This window comes from Anopheles darlingi, chromosome 3, assembly GCF_943734745.1.
Source record: "Anopheles darlingi chromosome 3, idAnoDarlMG_H_01, whole genome shotgun sequence".
NCBI classification, from domain to species: domain Eukaryota; kingdom Metazoa; phylum Arthropoda; class Insecta; order Diptera; family Culicidae; genus Anopheles; species Anopheles darlingi.
In genome coordinates, this window is record NC_064875.1 from 47,349,662 (window position 1) to 47,371,799 (window position 22,138).

Sequence of the window (22,138 nt, forward strand, 5' to 3'; positions counted from 1 at the left end):
TGTGCATTTCGGAGCACTCAATATGGCTCGATACATAATTGTTTAAAAACAATGTGACGTATACAGAAATAGGATTAGGATTTTGTATCAAAAATTCATCAAAATGAGCCTTTTGTGTAATCGAACTTAAATCTAGTTCTTCTAAAGCTTATAACTCTAACATCGTACAATCTATCTATCGATTTCCCCTTAACTAATCTGTTCTGATACATGCTTTGTCGCTGTCCATTTTAAAAAGGTGGAAAAGTAAGAGTGAAGCAAAAGTGTATGCCAAACTATATCGTAAGCAAATCGTCTTGAAAACATCGATATCAAGACAAATGCTTCAGTTTATTCCGATTCCGAGGCTTATGTTAAATAAACCTTTCCCACTTATTGATTACATAGCTCGTTGTCCGTCGTATTTCTATTATTGTACTGCGACTACTAACTTTTCTCAAGGCATTAAACGGTTTAATCTATGATGAACAATCTTAAGTGAGTAGATGGGAAAGAAAAGAAAAGAAAAGAAAAGAAAAGAAGGGGAAAAAAGAAAATAAAAGAAAAGATAAATTAAACTGAAATTCCCGAGAACATGTACTTAAAGTGCCGGATTGTCAAGATAAACATACTAACCAGAACACATAATCTAGCATGCGCTTGATTTCATTTGCAACTTCAAATACCAAAACAAGGGAATTAATCAAGAAATCGGATAAATAACTACCAAAAATTTTGAGTTTAAGTCCATTTTTGATGCCGTTACATACATTCTCCCTTTAAACATTTAATCGCTTTGCTGAGCTGTCGAGGTCGGTCGTTTTCGAACGAATTACATTTAAAGCTATCGTAATGAACTCATCAAACCGGTGGTTTGGTTCCGATTTCTGTAATCTGATATTCACAGCCTCGCAAGGTCATCGTATGCAAATACTGTGCTGAACATTTGGATTCCAGATTCAAAAGAGAGAGTAAGAGAGAGAAAAAGAGAGAGAAAGAGAGAGAGAGAGAGAGAGAGAGAAAATGCATATAAAATCGCCCTCTTCCTTTCACCGTTGCACGCCCCTCACATCATAGGCTCATGATAAACCCTCGCGGAAGCCCCGGAGCCTGCTCAACGTGTGCGCTCATTGCTCACCCTCATTGCTCATCGAGTGGCAAATACAAAGAAAGAATAAAAACAACCATGCACCCGGGATGAAAAAGTGGTGAAAATGAAATAGCTCCCCATGGCTGTCCGTGGTGCAAGCTACAAAACGAGGATTTCCTGTTCTCGTTTCAGAGGCGCGCCAGCACAAGCACCAGCAGCAGGTGGTAACAAGCGACTGGAATTGAGCCTCCACAGCCTGCCAGCCAGCCTGCCAGCCAGCCAGCCAACAACAACAACGAAACAGAGAGAAAAACACGACGGGATGTAACAAACGCTCAGCATGAATTTATTTGTGCGCATAAGGGACGCCAAACGAATGACCGTTTATGCGCGTCGCACCCTAGCCCCGACCCGAACTGATCCTGGTGAAGAGAGGATGGGGGGGGGGGAATGCTCACACACACACACACACACACATGTGCGCGCGAGGGGCTCGTGTGACAAGTAGGGGTGTAGCTTAAGCGAAATTGAGTTATATGATAAATGTGATGCAGGATATGCGGCCAGGTACATGTGTGCGTGTGTGTGGCGACGGGTACTTTACAATGTGTGTACCGGTCTGGCTGGCACCCGGCCCTCACGGCGCTCACTCTTTCATTTCAGGCCAGGCTGGATGTTTTTTTTTTTGCTACGTGTTTGAGGCTCAAGCGGATGTTCCGTGGAGTTGGAAGGGGTGGAAGGAAAAAAAGGGTGGTGGCAAACCACAGCACGGACATGGACCCGTGGTTCCGATGGTCCCGTGTACCGTTGGTGACGCTGCTGGGCAAGTGCAGCGTGTGCCCGAGAGCCACGTAACCACGGAACACAACTTAATCAAGACAGTTTTGCTAAATGGTGACATGGGGAATGCAACAATCCCCACCGCGGCCACCGCGGCCAACCAACAGACAACGTCACACGTGCTGCGTCTCTTGTGTCCAGCTGACCGAGTAAAACAAAAAAAAAATGGGGGTAGAGAAAGGTAAAATAGATTATTGCACAATGGAGTGAAGGAGGGAGCGCTTCGGAATGGATGGACGAGGATGAAAACGAAAAGGAGGAACATACAAACAAACAAAGAAAACACCAAAACATACCCGGTAGTGTACCAAGCTCTGGTGGTGGTTATATCATAGCAGCCATCCCCCGGATTCCGGTGAGAATCATAATTTTGTTTCTCTTTTTCCACCACCACGAGACAAAACAACTCCCAACACTCTGGGCTTCGGTGAGCTACGCCACGTGGGCGAAGCTCAAGCCCCAGCAACGAATCTGGTGAGCTTAGGGCTCACGGGATAATCCCAGCCAGCCAGCCAGCCAGCCAGCACCGTCGATGCAGTGAGAAGTCCCTCGCATCTAGCAGGAAAAGAAGGGGACCTCGCGTTTCGTGCAAATCGTGAATCCAGCAAATAAATAGCCCAAAAGTGGGCGACGGAGTCCTGCAACTTGGAACCCCCCTTTGGCTAGGGCGCCGTCCTGGGGGCGCACATGATGCTTTCCTTCTCGCTTATGAAATATGGCGTAGAACGCGTGGCAACAAATTCTAGCTTTATTTCTTAATCATCAGCCACACACGAGCGCACATACACCGGACACACACCGGACACGGTTGCATCGCGTTTTGGCGTATGAGTTGGTCTCAGCCCCACCACCGGAGTGAGGGTGCGTCGCTGTGTTGCATCCCTCTGGTGACTGGGAGAGTGTGATGTGGAAATCGAAACAGAATCTCGTTAACGGACCCATAAATTATTCATTCCATTTCGAATAAAATGTTGCACACGACCAACACCACTCACTGCCACGGTCTGGTCTCCGAGAGTCCGAGAGTGTGTGTGTGTGTGTGTGCAATTGGTTTGGTTTAGAGCAATGCAAGAGCACCCGGTTTGGTGTTGGATGCAGAGGCAGCCAGCCAGCCGGCAACGCAAACGAATGAAGTCGGAACGAAATCATAACCTCAGAGCCCCCTAGTGGTGGTGGTGGTGCTACTGTTGCTGGTACACTTCATGCATAAATGACACCGAGCTCCGACACCGATGACCGATGTCCTAAGCCAGTGTCCGTGCCTTCCTGAAGGAGAGGGGACTGGACCGGACGCGGACTGGACTGGAGTGTCTGGTAGTGTAACAAGATCGATTGGAGTGGAGAGTGGGGTGTGAGGGGTTCATTCATCTGCGATGCACATCACACTCGCCCTCGCACATCACGTCCACGGCAATAGCGTCCGAAAAATAGATAACTTTCCCCGGTGGTTGGTGGCTCACGGGTCTTCTCTGGACCCCATATTCCGAGTGGCCACGAGTGTGCGTACGTGTGTGGGTGTCCGGTACCGGTACACGCAACGGCAGTGAGAGCATAATTATTTATGCACGAATTTTAATTACATTCCAGACCGACGTCAGCCAGCCAGGGGGAAGGAGAGCATCATCCTCGATCCCTAGCAGGAAGCTGGCTTAGTACGGGATGATGAAAGTTCGACAATCGAGCTCCACGGATCGGACGCATCGGATCGACGACGACGACGAGGACAAAACCTTCCACAATGCCTGCGCTGCTAGTTCCGGTCAATTTTTGCTGCAAGGCCTCACCGCGTGTGCACCGCGGTGCTAACCGATTCCGCTTATTGACACTTGTATTGGTGTGTGCTTGTGTTTTAGAGTGCACTGACAGCTGAGGACGGGATGTGATGCGATGATGCGTTTGTTTGTCCCCGGCCCGGAAGAGACGGTGCGCGCGCGTCCGCCTGTCACAATATTTATTGTGCATAATGAAGTTCGGGATGCATGGTGAAGAAAAGAAGTTTGTCAACGAGGAACGAGACCTGTGGGGGTGTCTCTGAACGTTCCCCGGTGCCCGTTGGCCGAATGCTCACCGTAAAGTGAAGGACCGTGCATTCCATGACCGTGAGCATGAGGCAGCGGGAATGTAGAAGGGAGTCATCTAAAACAATTATCGTTTCCTACTTCTCCTCCAGCTGCTGCTGCTGCTGCTCGATGTCCACTCGAATGTGACGTTTCCGATGGTCCGATGGTCCGGTGGTCCCGACGACCGGACGATAAGTGATTCCCGAGTGCCTGCGACCGAGTGCGACTGATGGGAGACAACTTTTGAACATCCAACTTCTCCCCCAAACGCCACGATGGACGATGTGGACCAGTGTGGCCGGTTGTTTATCGGTTGGATCCGTGGACTGGAAGCGATGGAACGCTCGAATCGGCATCGGTTTATGGTCATGGTTTGTCCAATTTATGTCCGTCGATCCCACGATCCTGTCGACGAGACGCTCAGTCACCGCCACTCTTGATGCTCTTCGCTCCGTTGCACTTCGTACTGACTGCATGACGTCCGTGTCCGAGTCCATGTTGCGATCTTCGCCCCCGTTGGCCAGGCAACAATCTTTTGGCTCATAAAACATCCCGGCATTCGGTGCTGGCCCCTCTTTTGCGGGGTCCGTTGGTACCGTTTGTCCTATTTGGTTCATATCTTCGTGGGTTGTGAACCACATTAAACTCTTCAACGTGGCGGGCGGGCGGACGGAGGAACCCATCCATTTATCCTGTTCCCGTTTGGAACCGAGAGCAGTAGCAGCAACACCGAACGTCACTGTGCAGCCCGCGTCAGGTTTTATGTTGATAGTACGTACGAGGCGTACGGACGGTTTTTTTTTGGGAGGAGGGTAAGGATATTACATTACTCCTGCTGCTGCTGTTGATGATGATGCGTAGGCTGTTGCTCCGGTTAGATAGCCTACTCTAGTTGTGTTGTGCCTCGCCGGCTTTTCTCTATTGTTTGGTTGCTTGCTTTCGTTTCATTTTCACAGCGACTGCATTTATGAGCAACCATCACACGATCGTTCAGGTTTCGCTGATGTGAGTAATAGGGTTTTTGTTTTTTTCCCCCGCTTTGCGAAAGAAAGTTTATTATTTCTTTTGGGTATATGCTTCTTATCACACGTTTCTGGAGCAGGCAGGCAAGCTCATCAAATGTTGGCCGACGATTACAATAAACATGTAGCATGCATGTTGTTATTTATATCGTCCTGCTGTGGCTCTGCGACAGACCGGGACAAGTTCCATCCCATTGTCGCCACTAAATTAGACAGCGCGTTATTCTTGGTATTATATGATGGAGCTTCACTTAATACTTGAGCTGATATTGCAATGGTTTCAGCAAACTGTTTAATATAATTGAATTAAATGAATTGCTCGTTAGGAACAGCGCACCAAGTGTTGAAGCAAACTTTACTTTGAGCCTGAAGTAAATCAAAAGAAAATACGCTAAATTTGTCGAAACAACCGACAAAATGGTGCGAATTTGCTTTTGGGCGCAATGGAGACGCATGACCATGCGCCTTCATCACCATGCGTCTCCATCGATAAGCAGCATCATCTACAGTGTAAACGTGCGCGTACAAAGATTGTGAGATGAGAGACTAATAGAAGAAGAAGAAGAAGAATAAAAAGAAGAGAGAGAGAAATATTTTATTCATGAAGCTTAATGAAAAACATCTATTTACATACTGCAACATGCTGTTTACATACTGAATAGTTTCGGAGCCACTTTTTCCGGCCTTTTCCTTTCCTTTCCATGGGTTAACCCATTGCCCGCCAAGACATCGTCGTCATCGAGAAGAAGGTCTCTGCTTTCTGTCTTCCATTTTTCTTCCCGGGGTGGCGTTTGGTGGAAGCATTGCAAAAATGTTTCGCCACAGTTTTTGGGGGTCCTCCCCCCCCCCCCCCCCCTTTAGGCTCAAAAGCACCGAGCACCAGCAGCGGGCAGCCAAATAAAAAACCTAACACAAATAAATGGGTGGTGGTAGCTGACTCTTGGGCTCTCTCGGGTTCCAGGCAAGTTCCTCTTCATTTTTGCGCAACATTTTTTCGTCCGAAGCACCATTCATCTCGAAGGCCCTGTGGAATGTGGCCCCGGGAGTTGCTTTTCGGTGGTTCACGGGTTGTAGCTGATCTCTCAAAATGGAAGGGGGGCAAAAATGAGATAGAAAGCATACACTCTCTCTGTCTCTCTCGCTCTCACTCTTACTACCGTGGTAGTCGGAAGTCATTTCCATGAAAAAATCTTTTCCCGGAAGGACAACGAGGTTCGGGCGTAGATTGTGCGACTGTTGAGAGATGGTCTGGTGAATGTCACATTCCATTCTCGGGCCACGCCAACGTTCAAACTGAATTGAGCAGAGGAATGGTCGTCGTCGTCGTCGTCGTCTGTCGCCAAAGAAATGGGCAGCCTGGTCCGGTGACCGGTGGTTAAGTGAATACGGTCCGCCCATGTCTGTCGCCGGAACGAATAAACAACCAGATGACGATAATTATGCTAATGAAAGGAAAATTGATTTAAATTTGTGTTGCTCTGCATCGTCATTTGGAGCGCCAGGAAATGGATTAAGGAATGAGCCGAATGGGACGAAATGGGTCCAAATTCACGATCCTAGTCACCGGTTTACACAGTGAAATTGGAAAACATGGCGCACACTCATCCCATAACATGGCGCTTTTTTCCATTTCATTTCATTTAAAATTCGCAACAAAGGTTATAAGTTCATTTTTGTAACAATCCGCTGGCCCCACTGTTATTGACGGCCGCAACATCTGGCCGCCATTGCCGCATACTAACTAGAGCGATCGTTTACACTACTGCTGATAGTGTTTCAAAATTGTGGTGAATGGCATACGGGTGGTCCTCGAGAAGGGAGGATAGGTATTTTATGACGTGCTACACGATGGTTTACGAGCGCTCATCATGAACCATGCGCTCATTGACCGGTGCTTGGTGGTAGTCGCTGTAGCATGTCGTCGTGACGTGTCGTATGGCAGCAGCCCAGCACCCAGCATGTCTGTTTGGTCTGTTTAACCAAGCTTGAAATTAAATTTCATATTCTTTACGATTATCGTCATCTAAACGGGCAACGAGCATTCGTTGCGCGTTGGTCGTGGTAAAAGGCTCTCCGTTGCGAACCATCGTTGTTAGAAACGTTGAGTTAAGCTGCACCACAACATTCACTCCACTATCTCGGGTTGGCGCATGGCGTGGCTTTCCCTATCTCGGGATGCATGTCTAGCCGCTCTGGGGTTTTGCTTTGTGAGCCCTTTTCACTTGCGCTGATATGTGAAGTGCTTCGGTGAACCACCGAACATACCATACGGACAACGTATTTACGCAAATCCTTATCCCGTCGCTGATCATCGTGATGCTTTCGTAAAAGGGAGGATCTCCTCCCTGTGGGGGAGCAGATGCTGCCTCGATCGAAGAAGAAAAAAGGCAAACAAAAAACCATCAAAACCACAGAGCAGTAAGCAACTACAATTTCGCATTCTTCGCTTTGCATTTCAGTTTCTCCAACCGTGCTTGTGTGCGAGAGTTGGTTGATAAATTCTGAGATTCCCCTGGCATTCGCCAGCAACAGCAACACATGTCTGACTGCACGGCATTAGTCAATGATAGAACGGACGGAGAGCTCCAAAAGGAGAGTAAAGAGAGATTGCACAAAACAGAAACCGAACGCTCGGCTCAAAAACCACCAATGAGCTCGGCCTCCCGGAGGAACATGGAACATGTGGTTTCCACGGTGGCCGCCGGAGCTGCTATAGTTTGCATTCGCGACGGTCGCACGACCGGTCGGTCCCGGAGCCCTTATGCTAACGTGCACGGCACGACACGACACGACGCGGTTTTGGTGGCTATATTATTCCTTCGCCGAGAGGTAGCTACCACTAGGGACTGCCTCACTGCTGCCACTGGCGTTCGCTGTGACCCACATTTCTTTCCCCTAGTGGCAGCCATCTAGCTGGTGCTCCTACGGCAGCTCGTAAAGGCGGCCTGGCTGGCTGGTCGAGCGCCGTGCCGGCTGTTGGCGGCCACACTTTAATTTGATTTTTAATGAAACATAAATATTATCATAAAATTAAACCGCAAATAATCTGCGGAAACTATGGCTGCGAATGCGATGAATTATACGGTGATCGTGCTTATGCTCGGGGTTCGTAGTGGTAGCAGCAGCAGCAGTAGCACTGACGCTTGGTGTGCTGATAGTGCGAGGACGATGTCGCAAAGGTGTACACGGTACATTTCCCCTGGGATACCGAGCACAGCAGTCTGGATCGTCTGGATTCAGGTAGGCATGCCGCGAAGGCACGAATGAATTTGGGGGCGAGGAAAAAAGTGGTCTCACTACGGCATCTCGGCGGTACGGTTTGCCCATCTGGGGAGTTTTTGCCAAGGAAAAATCAGAACGAAAAATCTCCCAAAGCAAATCGTTAACGAGCACAGAGAGTGCGTTTGTCTTGGAGTAAAGTTAGAGCCACCAAGTATTTTTTCCGCTCAAAGCTGAGATTGGATGCATTGATTTTTTACTCGGAAAAATTGACATATTGTGGACCTGGAATCAATTGTTTTGACGTAAAATATTGATCTAGGAATAAAATGCTAAATACCAATGATCTTCTGCTGCGAATGACATTTTCTTTTTCTTTTCGTTTCACCAGTTAAACAGTTTATTATCGTCCGTTTATCATAACTATTACCTGCTGCTATGCCGTTTTTGAAAATAACACAATTCATTCAGCAAGTTAATGGAAAAAACGTTTAATCGTGCCAAACACAGATTTTGCTTAAAGATTTGTTTGAAACGAATTCGTACGTATTTTTCTAATTTGCATCGATGACTTATTAGAGTTCAATTTTGAAAAAAAATAAATGAAAGTTTTGAGGAACACATATTCAATATAGCTATGACATCAATTTCCAATAGAAATCAACAGAGACTCCTACAGAAGAAGGCATACTTTGTGGTATTTATCGTAACAACGAATCCGTTTATTTTAGACATAAAGATAGATATAAATTAATTAGTTTATCAGTTCTCCAAAGTCGAGTCTGATTCGCGTCGTTTAATGTTGTATCTTTGTCAGTTTCCAATCATGAACGAAAGATGGTTTATGCCATATTTTTTTGCCAGAATTATGGGGAATGAGCCGGGTAATATTAAAATAAATTGAATCAAGTCATAAATTTCTATGCTGCCCATTGCAATTGAATTCTGATGTAAATGATTTTGATTTGAATAATATTTCAGGCTTTCCACTATTAGGAGATGAAAACACTCCACAACGTGAAACGATGAATACTATTCCGATTTCTCATTTCCGACAATCATAATAAAGTTGATCGGTATTTAAAAAATTAATCCAAAGCATACCAATCTTTCAAATATCATTGTAACTCCTCCATCTGTTCATTAATAATCTTGAAACAAGGAATGTAACATACCAATTAATTACATTTTGATTATTTGATTGCTTTTGCACTAATCCGAAATCTCCATCTGGGCTCAACATTATCGGATAACCCGTAATGACGAAATCCCCAAATATCCCTAATTTAATTCCTTCAATCCTGCTGTTAAGTAAAATGACGCATCCATCACCAAATGCCACTAGCTGCGGTTGGCACTTGGCTGCCACCAAACACCTAATGTCCCCGCTTCATAAGACAATCACTTTATGTAGTCCCTAGAGTATCGGTGTCTCTCTTTCACCTCAACCATCCGCTACAGGCTTTTGCGTTTCAGTTTCACCACCGACACCATATCACGACAGAGTAAGGTAATTTAAGAGTACCCCGAAGCCGAACGTCGTCTTGGAATTCTGTGCGACCCGACGCCCCGTATCGAGTCGAGCCTGGAAGGAATACGGAATAAACTAGGACGCGTTGGGCTGGAAGTGGCTCTGGCAATAGATTAAATATGCACACACCAACATTACATTTCCCTTTATCTTACAATAGTGCGGGGAGAAGCGAGAGTGTCAAATGAGGTTAGTGGGGGTTTAGGGGAAGACCAAGACCAAGACCGTTCATTGTGCTGGTATGTTTCAATGAGCTCTGTGACATGTGGCTTGCAGCTATGGCCATGTGGTTCCACCGGCACACCGACCGTAAACAAACTTAAACTATTAAAGGCAGGCTGCTAGTTTGTAGCAAAACGGTACACAAACCAGCACACGCCACGCTGTATGCTGTTTGGGGTAAATCTAAATCTCGGCTCGACCAGACCCAGGATGTGGCTGGCTTTTGGTTTGCTACGAAATGATCGTAACTCATCGCATCTGGCAGCAAAGCGTCTATCCATGCAACACTACCGGGAGAGCGTGTGTGTGTGTATGTGTGTGAGCGAGAGAGGGATAGAGATGAACAGCACCCCGAATGTCAATGCTTACTGCGGAAGAGGCACCTTCAGCTATGTTTACCGAGCACTGAAGGTACTGAGAGCATCACTGCAAAACCCTTTTGGCTAGAAGAGAAGGGACACTTTGCAGCTGCCAGGACGATGACTACTCTTTGGTAGCGACCGGAATGACTGAAGCCTTTCCTTTTCGGTTGAAAGAATGAAACTTATTAGCCGAGCTTTTGTTCTTCTTTCCTCGTTCAGATTGTTTGTTGGCTGCTATCTGTGTTTGCTCTTTTGGTGATGATAATGCTACACACAAGCATATCATACACATACACACATACACCGACACATACACCGACAATGGACAACTTAACCCGTGATTCGACAACACTTTTAAACAATTTTCAGCCCCCAAAAAGTGACCAAGTGCAGAAACCCAAGCGAGTGGCGTGGGTAGTGTCCTTGCACCGCCATGCTGCTGCTGATGCTGCTGCTGCTCTCCTGGCGAGGCTAGTGTTTGTGGGAAAGTTTTTCCTTGTAACGCGGCTGTGGGCGTCTGTGCCACGCCGGGCGAACGGTACAACTTTGAGGTTCAAGTTTGCTAAGAGTATGTCAACAGCGCGCGACGATTCCCAGCACCACTACTACTGCTGATGCTGCTCAGCTTCGAACAAAGGCGCGTGAATCGAACTGTAAAGTGGAAAATACAATCCGGAAGACACTTTGGAAGAGCGGTGCAGGGTGAGAGGAGAGAAGGTGGTTTCGGTTTTCTGCTTGTGGTGCTCACTTTTTGCTCTTCCTTTGCTTTAAATGCGCGCATGTGTTTATGTGCTAGTTTGACAATAGCTGTTGCGCTACCGATACCGAGATACCGACGGATCGCGCTGAACCCGATGTGCAATGGTGGAATGAAGACAAATGGTTTATTCCTCTTCGCGGCCCTGTGCGCCGTCTTATTTATTCGTCTTTTATGCTAACGCTCCGAATCCGGTCGCCACCGTCGTGTACGGCGCTGCTTCGTGATGTATTAGCAACCATCGAGAACTCTGTGGCTCTGGCATCGGTTGAGCCTTTCCCGGCCCTCTTCTCCAGCCCCCTCTTTTGAGTCCATTCCGATCGGTTAACCCCAAGCATCCTAGCCAAAGCCTGCCCGAAGGCCAACAAGCCAACATTCTTCCAAAGTGCCACAGATGCCGTCACCATCGTCGTCGTCGTCGTCCGTTACCTTGGCCTTACCACGGAACGCTGTGCGGAAATGAAGAAATATTTAGCATAAATGATTCTATTACGACGAACAGATAATTTGAATTTACAAGTTGGGCTGCCACTGTGCCCGGACCCCCGGACCGGCCGGAGAACCTTTCTTCGCACCTTTCTGCTGGGATGCTGTGTCCGGGGAACTTTGCAGAACCATTCATCAGTTCAGACCATATCCTGTAGCCTGTAGCACCATAACTATAGGGCATAGAATTCTATGCTGCTCGTGCAACCGTATGAGCGAAACGATTGAGCACACTTCCTGCACTTTCTGTTCTTCCTGGAACATATCCAGTGTGTGTGTGTGTTTCGTGCTGCAGAAACAGAAACAACCAGACGGGATTACAATGAAGAAGCTCGAGCTTATATCGTGTTACACTTGTTCACGCTTGCCAGTCGAGCGTTTATGATTGTTTTACGACACACATTACACCAAACCGGGTGGTTGGCTGGCTTCCTGGATGCTGCCCAGCTGCCGGTGCCGTGCTGTCATAAAGCTCGAAGATCGAAGAGAGACAAACCGAGAGGGGCCACTTGCAGCCACTCCAGGGTATGCACAGGGTAGACGTCCTGTTAGCTACATATCGGTCAAGGGAGGTCAAAGCACAGCCTCGCATTGCGTCGACCCAAAAAGGCATAGTGCAATGTTTAACAGTTTGCAGTCACTCTCCGTACGCATTGCTTCTTCCCTTCACACGACTGACGCCTTCAGTGACGATGGTCATGCCAGGAGAATTTCTCCGGGAGAAGTCTGCTGCAATGTTGAATATTCAATTACGCCATTTTGTGTTACGAAAGCTAGGTCCGGTTCGGTTCAGACTGGCAGACGTCAAGGCGAATGCTTCAAAATCCGATCACACACAAAACCCTGTTCACGATTAAACGAAAGTCCATTTTCTGTTCACCTCGCTCAAACCAAGATTCGTGCCAATTGCTTATTAGACCGTTGTTTGTTCTGTTGAGAGACGCGCCTTTAAGGAGCAACGGTCAGACCAGACCGGACCGGGGGCCAGGGCCATTAACGTTAATCAATTTACATTTCATCGCCTATCGCGCTGGCTGAAGCACGGAGAAAGCGGTTTGTTTTTTGTTGGGAAAAGTGTTTTTGTTAAACGAAACATTGCTTCTTCTAAACACACGACGCCCATTTCGAGATCTTGCGAGCCGCAAATCTGAAGCCACTCGCAGGGTGGGCAAGCAGTGGTAGTTTGGCAATTAGTCGGTCCCTCAGAGGCCCCCCCTCTCCACCTCTGTTGCTTGTTTTGTGGTCGCTAGTTTATTGTATTGCTTCATTGCGGCCCCCCGGTGCGGAATTCTGTGTGTGTGTGTCTGGTGGCCGCAACCCGTTCTCTTACTGCCATCCGAATGCGAATGCCCCGCACGCACCGCACCAACAGTGTGCCAACAGTGTGAGTGTGTGTGTGTTTGGTGCAGAATGTGTTTCGTTCTTGGAAGTGCCCTCGTTCTTCACTATACAGTCGTTATGGGGAAAAGTGGAATTTTCCCGGTGTGGCACCGTTGTGGCCCCACTTTATGGCTGCATGTAGTTGTTGCAAACAGTGGAAAAACAAAAAAAACTTTGAAACTTTGATTTCCTCCCCCCCCCCCCTCTTTTGTTGTGACAATCTGCAACTCACGGTAGCGCTCTTTAAAAACATTCTCGGACTCGGAGTAATTGAAAATGTTTGAAAAGCTCTCTTTTCTTTCGTTTTTCCTTTTCTCTCTATCTCTATGCCTCTCTCTCTCTCTCTCTCTCTCTCTCACTCTCCTTCTCTCTCTTCTTCGCTCTCTATTTCCATTTTCCTCATGCGGTAAGGTGGTGGCTTCGTTGCTCTCTTAAGTTTGAAGAACTCGTTCGCCTCTTGCCAGGCCATTCAGGTGAAACAACATAAAGAACTCCGCATTGTGCGTCATAAAATCCTTCTTTTTTTTCGTTCCCCATCCCCTCAGTATGGTGCGCGGAGGAGTAGGACAAAGTCTACTACCACCCCAACACACTATGAACACACAGCGTGCCTCGTGCGGACGCAAATGTTAATAATGTAATTGAAAGCAGTCTTTTCGCCATTTCCCCACCTTAACTGGACGATTTACTCCCACTGTGATCCCTACCCACTAGACCCTAGCTCCACCGCATGGTGTGTATGTCTTTCATTTTGTTCTCATTCTACTCCCGCTCTTTTCCTCTACTATTCCTTTCTCTCGAAGGAGCACAATGCGTCCCCAGGAGGTACGCATTTACCCTTGTTAGGCTAATTTATTCATTAGCCAGCAGCATTGTGCCTGAGGCCCCGGGGCCGACTCGACGACCGTGGGTTTTCCTTCTTCCAGCACACACGCACACACACACACACGCAATGCACGCCCCCCAAGCCGGAAGGAGGTGTGTAATTTGGGGCTTTCTTTTTTTGATCCGCCGCTCGACGTCTTCGGTTTCCTTCGAGCAAAAAAGCGAAACGAATTCGAGTGCGTGTGGAGCAAAATCCTTTCTTCCGAAACAGAATCGTAAAGATGGACAACCGGGAGTCCATCCGGTGGTCGCGACCACGTGCTGGCTATGCACGTATGCGTCCAACTGGTCGGCTTATACTCCGGTTATCTTCAACCCCGGGTTCGATGGCAAAGCATTCACTCCACTCGAAGCAGTGCTAAGGACGGTTCGTGCTAAGGAAGCACCCGGCACCACGACGGACCGAAGATTCATTATTTTTATTAGATTAAGCACCTCAATTATCTCCCACTCCCACGGTACGGCCACGGCGAGTGTTTTTTGTGATTCAGAGCTCTCAGCGGACGGCGAACCTCGGATGAGGATGAGCTGCCGACTGTTGAAAGACCCGGTTACGGTTACGGAGACGTGAAATCAAGTAAAGATGTCTGCGGTCGGTGCCAGAAGGATTCAGTGTTGAGAGTTTCCTTAAGGAGTAACTTAACCGGACATTGGGTGGCGGAGGTCTCTGTTTTGTGCCAGGCAATCCAGCAAATCATTGAGTATTCAAGTGTTTTCGGATGAGCTTGAAATAGACGTTCAACGGACCAGAAACATGGAAGCAGCGAAGTCGTCGAGCGAGTCGAGCTCGAAGCAGGAAAATGAAAAGTTTTCTCACAACACAGCAGAAAAAAAAACACACGCACACACACACACACAACAACAGCCACAGCAACAACACAAGCCAACGGGAATCGAGGGAAAAGTCGCCCAAAACATAAACAGTTTCCGAACTTAAGCACAACAAGCAGCCGGCAATGATGATGTGCTGACGTGGCCGTCAGCAACCAGCCAGCCAGCCAGCCAGCGAAATGTCATTCGAGCAATTCATCAGCAGCGGCAAAAGCGGCCGGCAATTTCCAGTGCCATTCCAGTGGTGCCATCAAAGAATAACAGCAGAAAAAACGGCCACCACGACCAGCATGAGAGAAGAGTGGAAGTTTCAAGATTTCTGTTTTCCTTTCCAGTCCTTTCCTTCATCTTTCGGACGCCCCGTCAGTGAGGAACTCCCTTTCTTCGTGTTGTCACCGAATCGTCGGCGGACGAGGCGGACACTCAATCAAATCACGAGCGGTGCAAAGAAAGGCTTTTTATCGCGTTGAATGACCACCGCACAGGACGCACAAAGGAGAGGGTTTGGTAAGGGGTGGATGAGCGCCACGATAATCACGCCACGGCGCATTGCTGTTCGTCCATCAGTCTAGGCGGTCGGCTCAAAGCCTACTGCAAACGCCGGGCCGGTGCCAGTGCCAGTGCCGGTTGTTTGATTTCATTCTCGGAGGCAATTTTTCGTCGGAAGGCCCAGGTTTTTGCCGGGCTTTTTCATCAAAACGTCACGTCCTGGCGTGTGGTGCTGGATGCGGGCGTCCAAAGCCAAACATTTAATTTGCAGCTTCTTCGTCTTCAGTCAGTCACCGTCCAACCGGCCGGCCGGCATCTAAGCGTTTTATGTCGCAACCAAAAACCGGCTTCTCTTCGATCCCAATTTTGGGGCATTTTCTGCACCGCACCGTTTTGCGGGGATTTGGGGGTGGGATGGGGGAGGGTGGGGTGAAAAGAAAAACCCGGGGAAATCGTCGAACTACTTACGGTGCTACAAATTGCTTCGCCACAACGGTGCTGGTGCTGCTGCTCCTTGCGTGCTGCAGTTAACCATTCGCCATTCGGGATGCCACTGCGCCAATGATCGGCCGGGATTTGCGGTAATGGAGCGGTGGCTCCGGTTCCCTTTCTGCACCCCGTCCGGAACCCCTGGCGTTGGCGGCACACGGACGTGGCGGGCGGTGGACCGCACTAGTGAATATTTTATTTTTCGGAAATTGGAAACTCGCAGCCATAAATTTTGCACCCGGGATTTGGGAAGTCACGCTCCGGCACCGAAGATCCGCAAAAATCGCGCGCGCGCGTCTTCCTCCTCTGCCAGAACCTGGTCGTTGTCTCCTCGTAGCTGGCACTGGCACTAGGAGCTACGGCTTCATTCATCGTTGGCATCGTTGGCCGCGTTGCTGGCATGCAATTTCCGAAATAGATTTTGAAGGGATTTCGACGTGATGAATGGGTACAAATTTCAATTAAACTAAAATCGATGCGCCCTCTTTCTCTCTCTGTTTTTCTAGCTTTCCTCCGTTCATCCTTTGCCTTCTTTCTCTTTCCCTGTCGCTGTCTCGAAACCCTCTCGAGTAGTTGCAGCATGGAACTGGCGCTTGTGGCTTTGCTGCATGCATTTTGTGGTAAAATGCTCGAACGATCCTGGCGTCATAATTACCGTTGGAATTGAGTTGCGGCAAGAAGCGACTCTATTTGTTTACTTTCTGCTACAGTGCTGTTGCTGCTAAGGGCAACATCAACATTACGTTTGATGAATTTTCTACCGTCGTTCGCTGCCTTAGTATCATCAGGAAACCATTTCCCATCCCTTCGCACATCGCTCGAGAGGAAGGGAGAGAAAGTTTTAGGACAACACTCGGCTCGGTTCGTTTCTTTAGTGAAATGCTACCTGAAATCGCTTCGCTGCAGCTGGTGAGTTGGGTCCACCGATGGGCCAATCATTATCTAATCTTAAGCGTCCCACAAAACACTCTGATTACGGTAATGACTATGAACTGTGGATTCCGTTTGCGCTTCAAGTAAACCAAACACCTACGGCTCCGATCCGGTTCGTGTTCATCGGAATGAGCGAAGGAAAGCGGACGAACGAAAGCCGAAGTGGAATTGGTCGACCGTTCGGCCACTTTTCGAGAATTCCAGGCATGAAATATGCTGCCAAAGCACGCACCCTTCTTCCAAAAGGAAGGGAATAACAAAAGGGGGAGAGAAGAAAAGAACATTTTCGGCGTTTACCGGTAGTTCCATTGCCGCAGTAGGTCGGTGGGTTGGGGTAGGTTGATTTTGATTTGATGAACTTGGAACCGCTCGGAGTTTGTTCCGCTGTGAAAGAGAGCGAGAGAGAGAGGGCGGGGGGAAATGGAATCGGAATTATATGGGGAACCCGGGACAATAGGATAAGGAGTTGTATCCGGAGGGTCAATGGCGCCGATGCGAAGGTGCGCCATTAGGTAAAACAGAAAATTATATATTTGCTGGTAAGCATAAATTGCGGTCTGACGAGGGATCTGTCCGTTTCTAAGTAGAAAGAGGTTCTAAAAGTACTTTAGTGGCATATTTATGTATGGTCTCTGTTTATCTATTAGACGAAATTAATGGGCATTAAGAATATAATGCATCCGTTCTGATTAATTAATTCAATTTGATTGAATTATAGACACAAAAATGTAACATCTTATACCATTTGCTAGGTAGCTGAGCACAATAATTTTAAATGCGTTGTAAGTGATCACCTCTTTTTACTCAATAGCGCAAAAACAAACGATGAATTTAGTTTCGACAGCTTTAAGAAATGTTTAATGTTTTATTAATGGTGTACTAATCGAAATCATGTGAACACACCTTGCGAGTGGTAGTGTCCTGCAAAAAAAAAAAAAATCTTCCACCGTTTGTCAAGGTATGCTTCGCATGAAAATACATCTACTCACCTTTTTTGGTCATTTGGTCGAGAAACGTAAAAAAGATTTTCTGTGGACGAAAATATGATCATGGTTATATGTGTTTGCTCTTTTTTTTCCTTTTCTAGTTGTAAATTTGTTTTGTTGTTTTCCTTATTGACTCCTATTCACGCATTTTACCGTTGTGGTTACTTGTAGTTAACGCTGTTAAGCTCTCTGGAAGTGTAATGAGCTTGAGCTCACACCAAATGGTGCTGCGTTTACTGGAATATATACAATAATCTCCGTTTTTCACATTGCTTCTCTTAGTGAGTTTCATATGGAAACGTTCTAAAACAACCAGACTCTTGTTTAATCTCCTCTTTATAGAAATTTCGCCCATTTAAGATATCACAGTTGCTTGCTTTCATTCCAAGCATCGTTAGAGCATCTTTGCGTGTGCGCAACAACCTCTTAAAAATAGAACCGTATATCGTGAATGCTATCTAGACACGTAAACAGATTGTTCAATCATCTGAAAGATTCTCAGACGGCTCCATACCTTTTTTTTAAATCGGACTTGTGTTTTAGATTTGTCGGTTATGTGACAAGCTGCACTATTTTGAATCGTGCTGTAGAACGTTTAATTAGGCTGTTTACATTAACTAATGAACCATTCATTTGTTGAGCTACCACAAATCAACTGGAATGTACCCATTAAAGTAAAACTCAATCAACCAATGAACTATTCGCCGCTTGTTACCGTTTCGTCGATTATAAACATTATGTTGAGCTTCTACTTACCACTTATGCCAGACACCTTCACCAGCGTCTGCTGCATATGCCTGTCGGTAAGCAACTGTCCAATCATTGTCACCCTTCGCTCTAATACGTTCAAATTTGATAATTTGCGTGACCATTCACCGGTTGCACCCCCTCCTTGCACTGTGTCCCTTACAGCTGCAAGCGAAGGTCTGAAGTGTTTTTAAGCCAAACCACCATCATCACTCCGCCAGTGTGTGGAGTTGTTTGCACGTCACCGACAACCGTTTCTTTCATTCCAAAAAAAAATAGCTTCCTGCGTCTCTCATGTCACCGGGACTCACACACCTACTCCTCCTCTCGATCCCGGTAAAGGGGGGAAGCATTTTTATGACTCGGTGACGCTTGTTATGGGCATCACGCGCACTCCACCTTCTCCTCCTCCTCTTTTCTTCTCCCCACCTGCCTATCTTTCTGTTTGTGAACCTCACAAACCGGCCACGATAAACAGTAATGACTTTTTAATGACTGCTTTTGCTCCCCAAAAACCCCGAAAACTAGATTAGCAACGTGTCTACCATGGTGGCCGTGGGCTCCCTCGTCCGGACACTGCCGGCTCCACTGTCTGCTCCATCCCCATTGGTCAAGGTGAACCATCCCCGGGGGCAGCGCGAGCTCGCTTGGTCCAGTGAGTGGATTTGATTTAGTGATTTAGTCCGCTCCGTCCGTTTGGGGTCGCCCAGGACATTTTTCATTCACTGCGGCCCCGTGCACCTGTGCGTGTGTGTAAGTGTGTGTGTGTGTGTGTTTCGGAGACATCTGTGCGAATTTGGAGAGAAAAAAAAATATCCACAAGAAGGAAAATGTGGCTCCTAGATAAACCCTGGAGACAGCTGGTGTTTGTGAGCGTTTTGCAGATTTCTTTCGGCGTTGAGCAGACGAATCCTTCTCCACCGGCGGCAGACGAGTGCGGAGTGGTGGCGGCGGCCGATGGTCATCAGTCCCAACACCCGAAGCAGTGGCCATTCCATGTAGGACTGTACCGCATCGTGGCCGGTAGTGGTGATTCCCTTTACTTCTGTGGTGCTACGATTGTGAGCCGCTGGTTCGTTGTCGGATCGGCCCACTGCGTTCTTAACTACGCGCCAGAGATGCTTTCCGTGCGCTACGCGACGTACGATCTGACGCAACCGGAACAAGGTGGTAAGGTTGGTGTGTCCCGTGTCCTGCTTCATCCCGAGTACCGGGCACAAAACTTCAGTCACGATATCGCGCTACTGGAGCTAAGCAGCGGGCTGACGTTCGATGAGACAACCGTCCGGCCAGCCTGTCTATGGCCGACGGTACCCGGCGAAACGGTCAGTGTAGGGGACCAGTTGGAGGGTACCGTTGGCACCAGCGTCGGTTGGGGCATCGGACCACACAACCTCTACACGTACGTGCTGCTGATCCTGGAGGTCAGTGCGAGCACCAAACGGAAGTGCATCGAATCGTTTGACGAGCGGCTTTTCACCGGGGACCAGTTCTTCTGTGCCGGTAAGATTTCGGTTCGGTTCCGGGATAATACCGGGAGTTTCCCGGGTTCCTTAATTTCTCTCAACCTCCTTTGCGGTTTTTTTTCTTCTTCTTTGTAGTAACTCCCGTCTGCAAGGGCAGTGGTGGTAGCGGGTTCTACGTGAAGGTTGGCGATCGATACTATCTGCGAGGTATCACTACGTTCGGGATAGCGGCCAAGGGCAAGTACCAGTGTGGTGTTAACACGCTGACCAGCCTACTGAATGTCGCACACTACACGGACTGGATTCAGCAGCAGTTGGCCGATCACCATAGCCACTCGCAGCTACCCGAGCCCGAGATGCCCGAGCAGCAGACGGAGCAGGCCATGGTGCAGCAACAACAGCAACAACCACAATGACCCAATGGTTTGATGCCTTCCGTTTTGCTAGAAGCCTTAGAAGCACACTGTAACGCTACTCCATAATTGAAATAAAGATCCAACCATTCCACCATGAGCTGAATCGGAGCCAGTTCGGGAGTTCATCGTGACACTACTGACCAATACTGGACCAATACTGCGACGACAAATCGCCTTTTCCGTCGTCGGCGTTCCGGTCCACCGATGCCGTTTAATCAACAGTATTCCGAAGAAGCTACTTACCGAAATGGATCGTGCAGGGCGGCGACGGTCGCTGTGCTTTAGTGCAACAGTCGGGACCAACACTCTGGGGGCCCTAATGGGTCATTTCACATTGCGATAGTTCACCGATTCTAGCGAGTGCCATGTAGCTTCGCTCTGACACACACACACACCCGGGAGGGGGAAGCGAGTTCAAGATTGCTCCCGGATCGGTACTTCTCTTTTATGACCAAAGGCATTAAATATCAATGAAGGTTGCCACCCGTTCCCCCACCTCCAGAGCCGATGTGGTTGTTACCGAACTGTCCACCGACCGACCCGGCGAGCGACACGCGTTTTGGGCGAAGCTCTTCGCTTACAAAGCTTCTTAGGAGTGGAAAAAAAAACGCCTTCGCAAAGCTTTCGAGGTGCGACGCGAAAGAGCACAAGACGGACGCTGGGTTTAGAACGGAGGCGGATATTACGATGATGCCGCCGGTGTACCTTCGCATTGGATGTTCTTTGGACTGCCAGAGTGGTGGGATTATGATCTGCTGCTGCTGCTGCTGCTGCTGTGAGAAGAACGAAGATTGAAGCTGTTGCCTCTGTTTGCTCTTTCCTTCTTTCCCTCGGTTGTGTTCTTCATCTTTTTCCCACCCCATTTATGGAGAGAATGGTTTCCGGCAGCAGGAAAACCCATGTCTGCCAAAGCTGACATATTGTCGGTGGCGGAAATAGTTAGCTGAGCGGAAACGGCACTAACCAGCCGGTTGGCTTCCGGTTTGCCAGGGGACGAGCTCCGAGCTGTCGGGCGCCCTCCCGCTCTACGAGCTCTTTAATAGTATTGTGGGTGATGATGCTGGGCTATGAGACTATGTTGGATGACACACACACACACACACATTGTGTACGAGCGTACGTTATGTTCGCTCGTTCGTTCGTGTGGTAGCAAAATGGATCACATTAATATCGATTTCGATCACCAAACAACGAATGCTGCGAGCGTCAATACGTAACATGGCTTTTTCCTTCGATTAGCCTGCCAGCTATACCGCTCAGAGAGATAGAGAGAGAGAGAGAGAGGGAGATAGAGAGAGCAAGGAATGTCGAATCACCTCGAAAGGAAATATCGTTTATAGACATCCGGCCGGGGGGCTTTCATCGAGCATCATGGTGTTTTCATATTCCAATTCATTTCCTTTTTCCGGATACACACACACACACACACACGCATCACTCTGCAAGGGTATTGAGTGGAAAATTGATTTATAAAATGGAAACTGGCATCGCAGTTCAACAACATGTTGAATTTGGGAAAAAATGGAGAAAATGGGAGCGAAATTATCTTATTTTTCCGTGCGAATCGTCCATTCAGAAGCCCAAAAGCAGAGACTAGCACGAAGGAAAAGCAAAAAAAAAACACCGAAATGGTTCTTCAATCGAATCTGTTCCGCCTTACGGCCACTCAGCCTCAGTTAACGGACCTTTCGGTACTACACACTGTCCATTGGGCAGAACAGTGTCTCAAACAGTCGTTCCTGGAATAGATTTCTTCCATACCATGAAAAAAGGAGACTCCTACTCATCGCAGAAGACTTCAGACTCCCTCTCTCTCTCGAACCAACTAATCATTCTGACACTCCCCATCATCTTCTCGGCTGCTCGGGAATATTAATGAGAATTTCTTTTCTTCTCGCTGCGAGAAGAAAACTTCCATAAAGCCACCGCCAGCCGGCCAGCCCTCTCC

The 22,138-nt window shown here is 48.0% G+C and overlaps 1 protein-coding gene across 1 annotated transcript; it reads left to right on the plus strand.

The window, feature by feature from the left end:
* Nucleotides 1–19,138: 19,138 nt before the first annotated feature.
* On the plus strand, nucleotides 19,139–20,190 carry LOC125955556 (ovochymase-2-like). The gene is made up of 2 exons (XM_049686689.1): nucleotides 19,139–19,811; nucleotides 19,910–20,190. Exons 1-2 carry the CDS (start codon nucleotides 19,139–19,141, stop codon nucleotides 20,188–20,190), a joined length of 954 nt encoding a protein of 317 aa, XP_049542646.1.
* The last annotated feature ends 1,948 nt before the right edge of the window (nucleotides 20,191–22,138 follow it).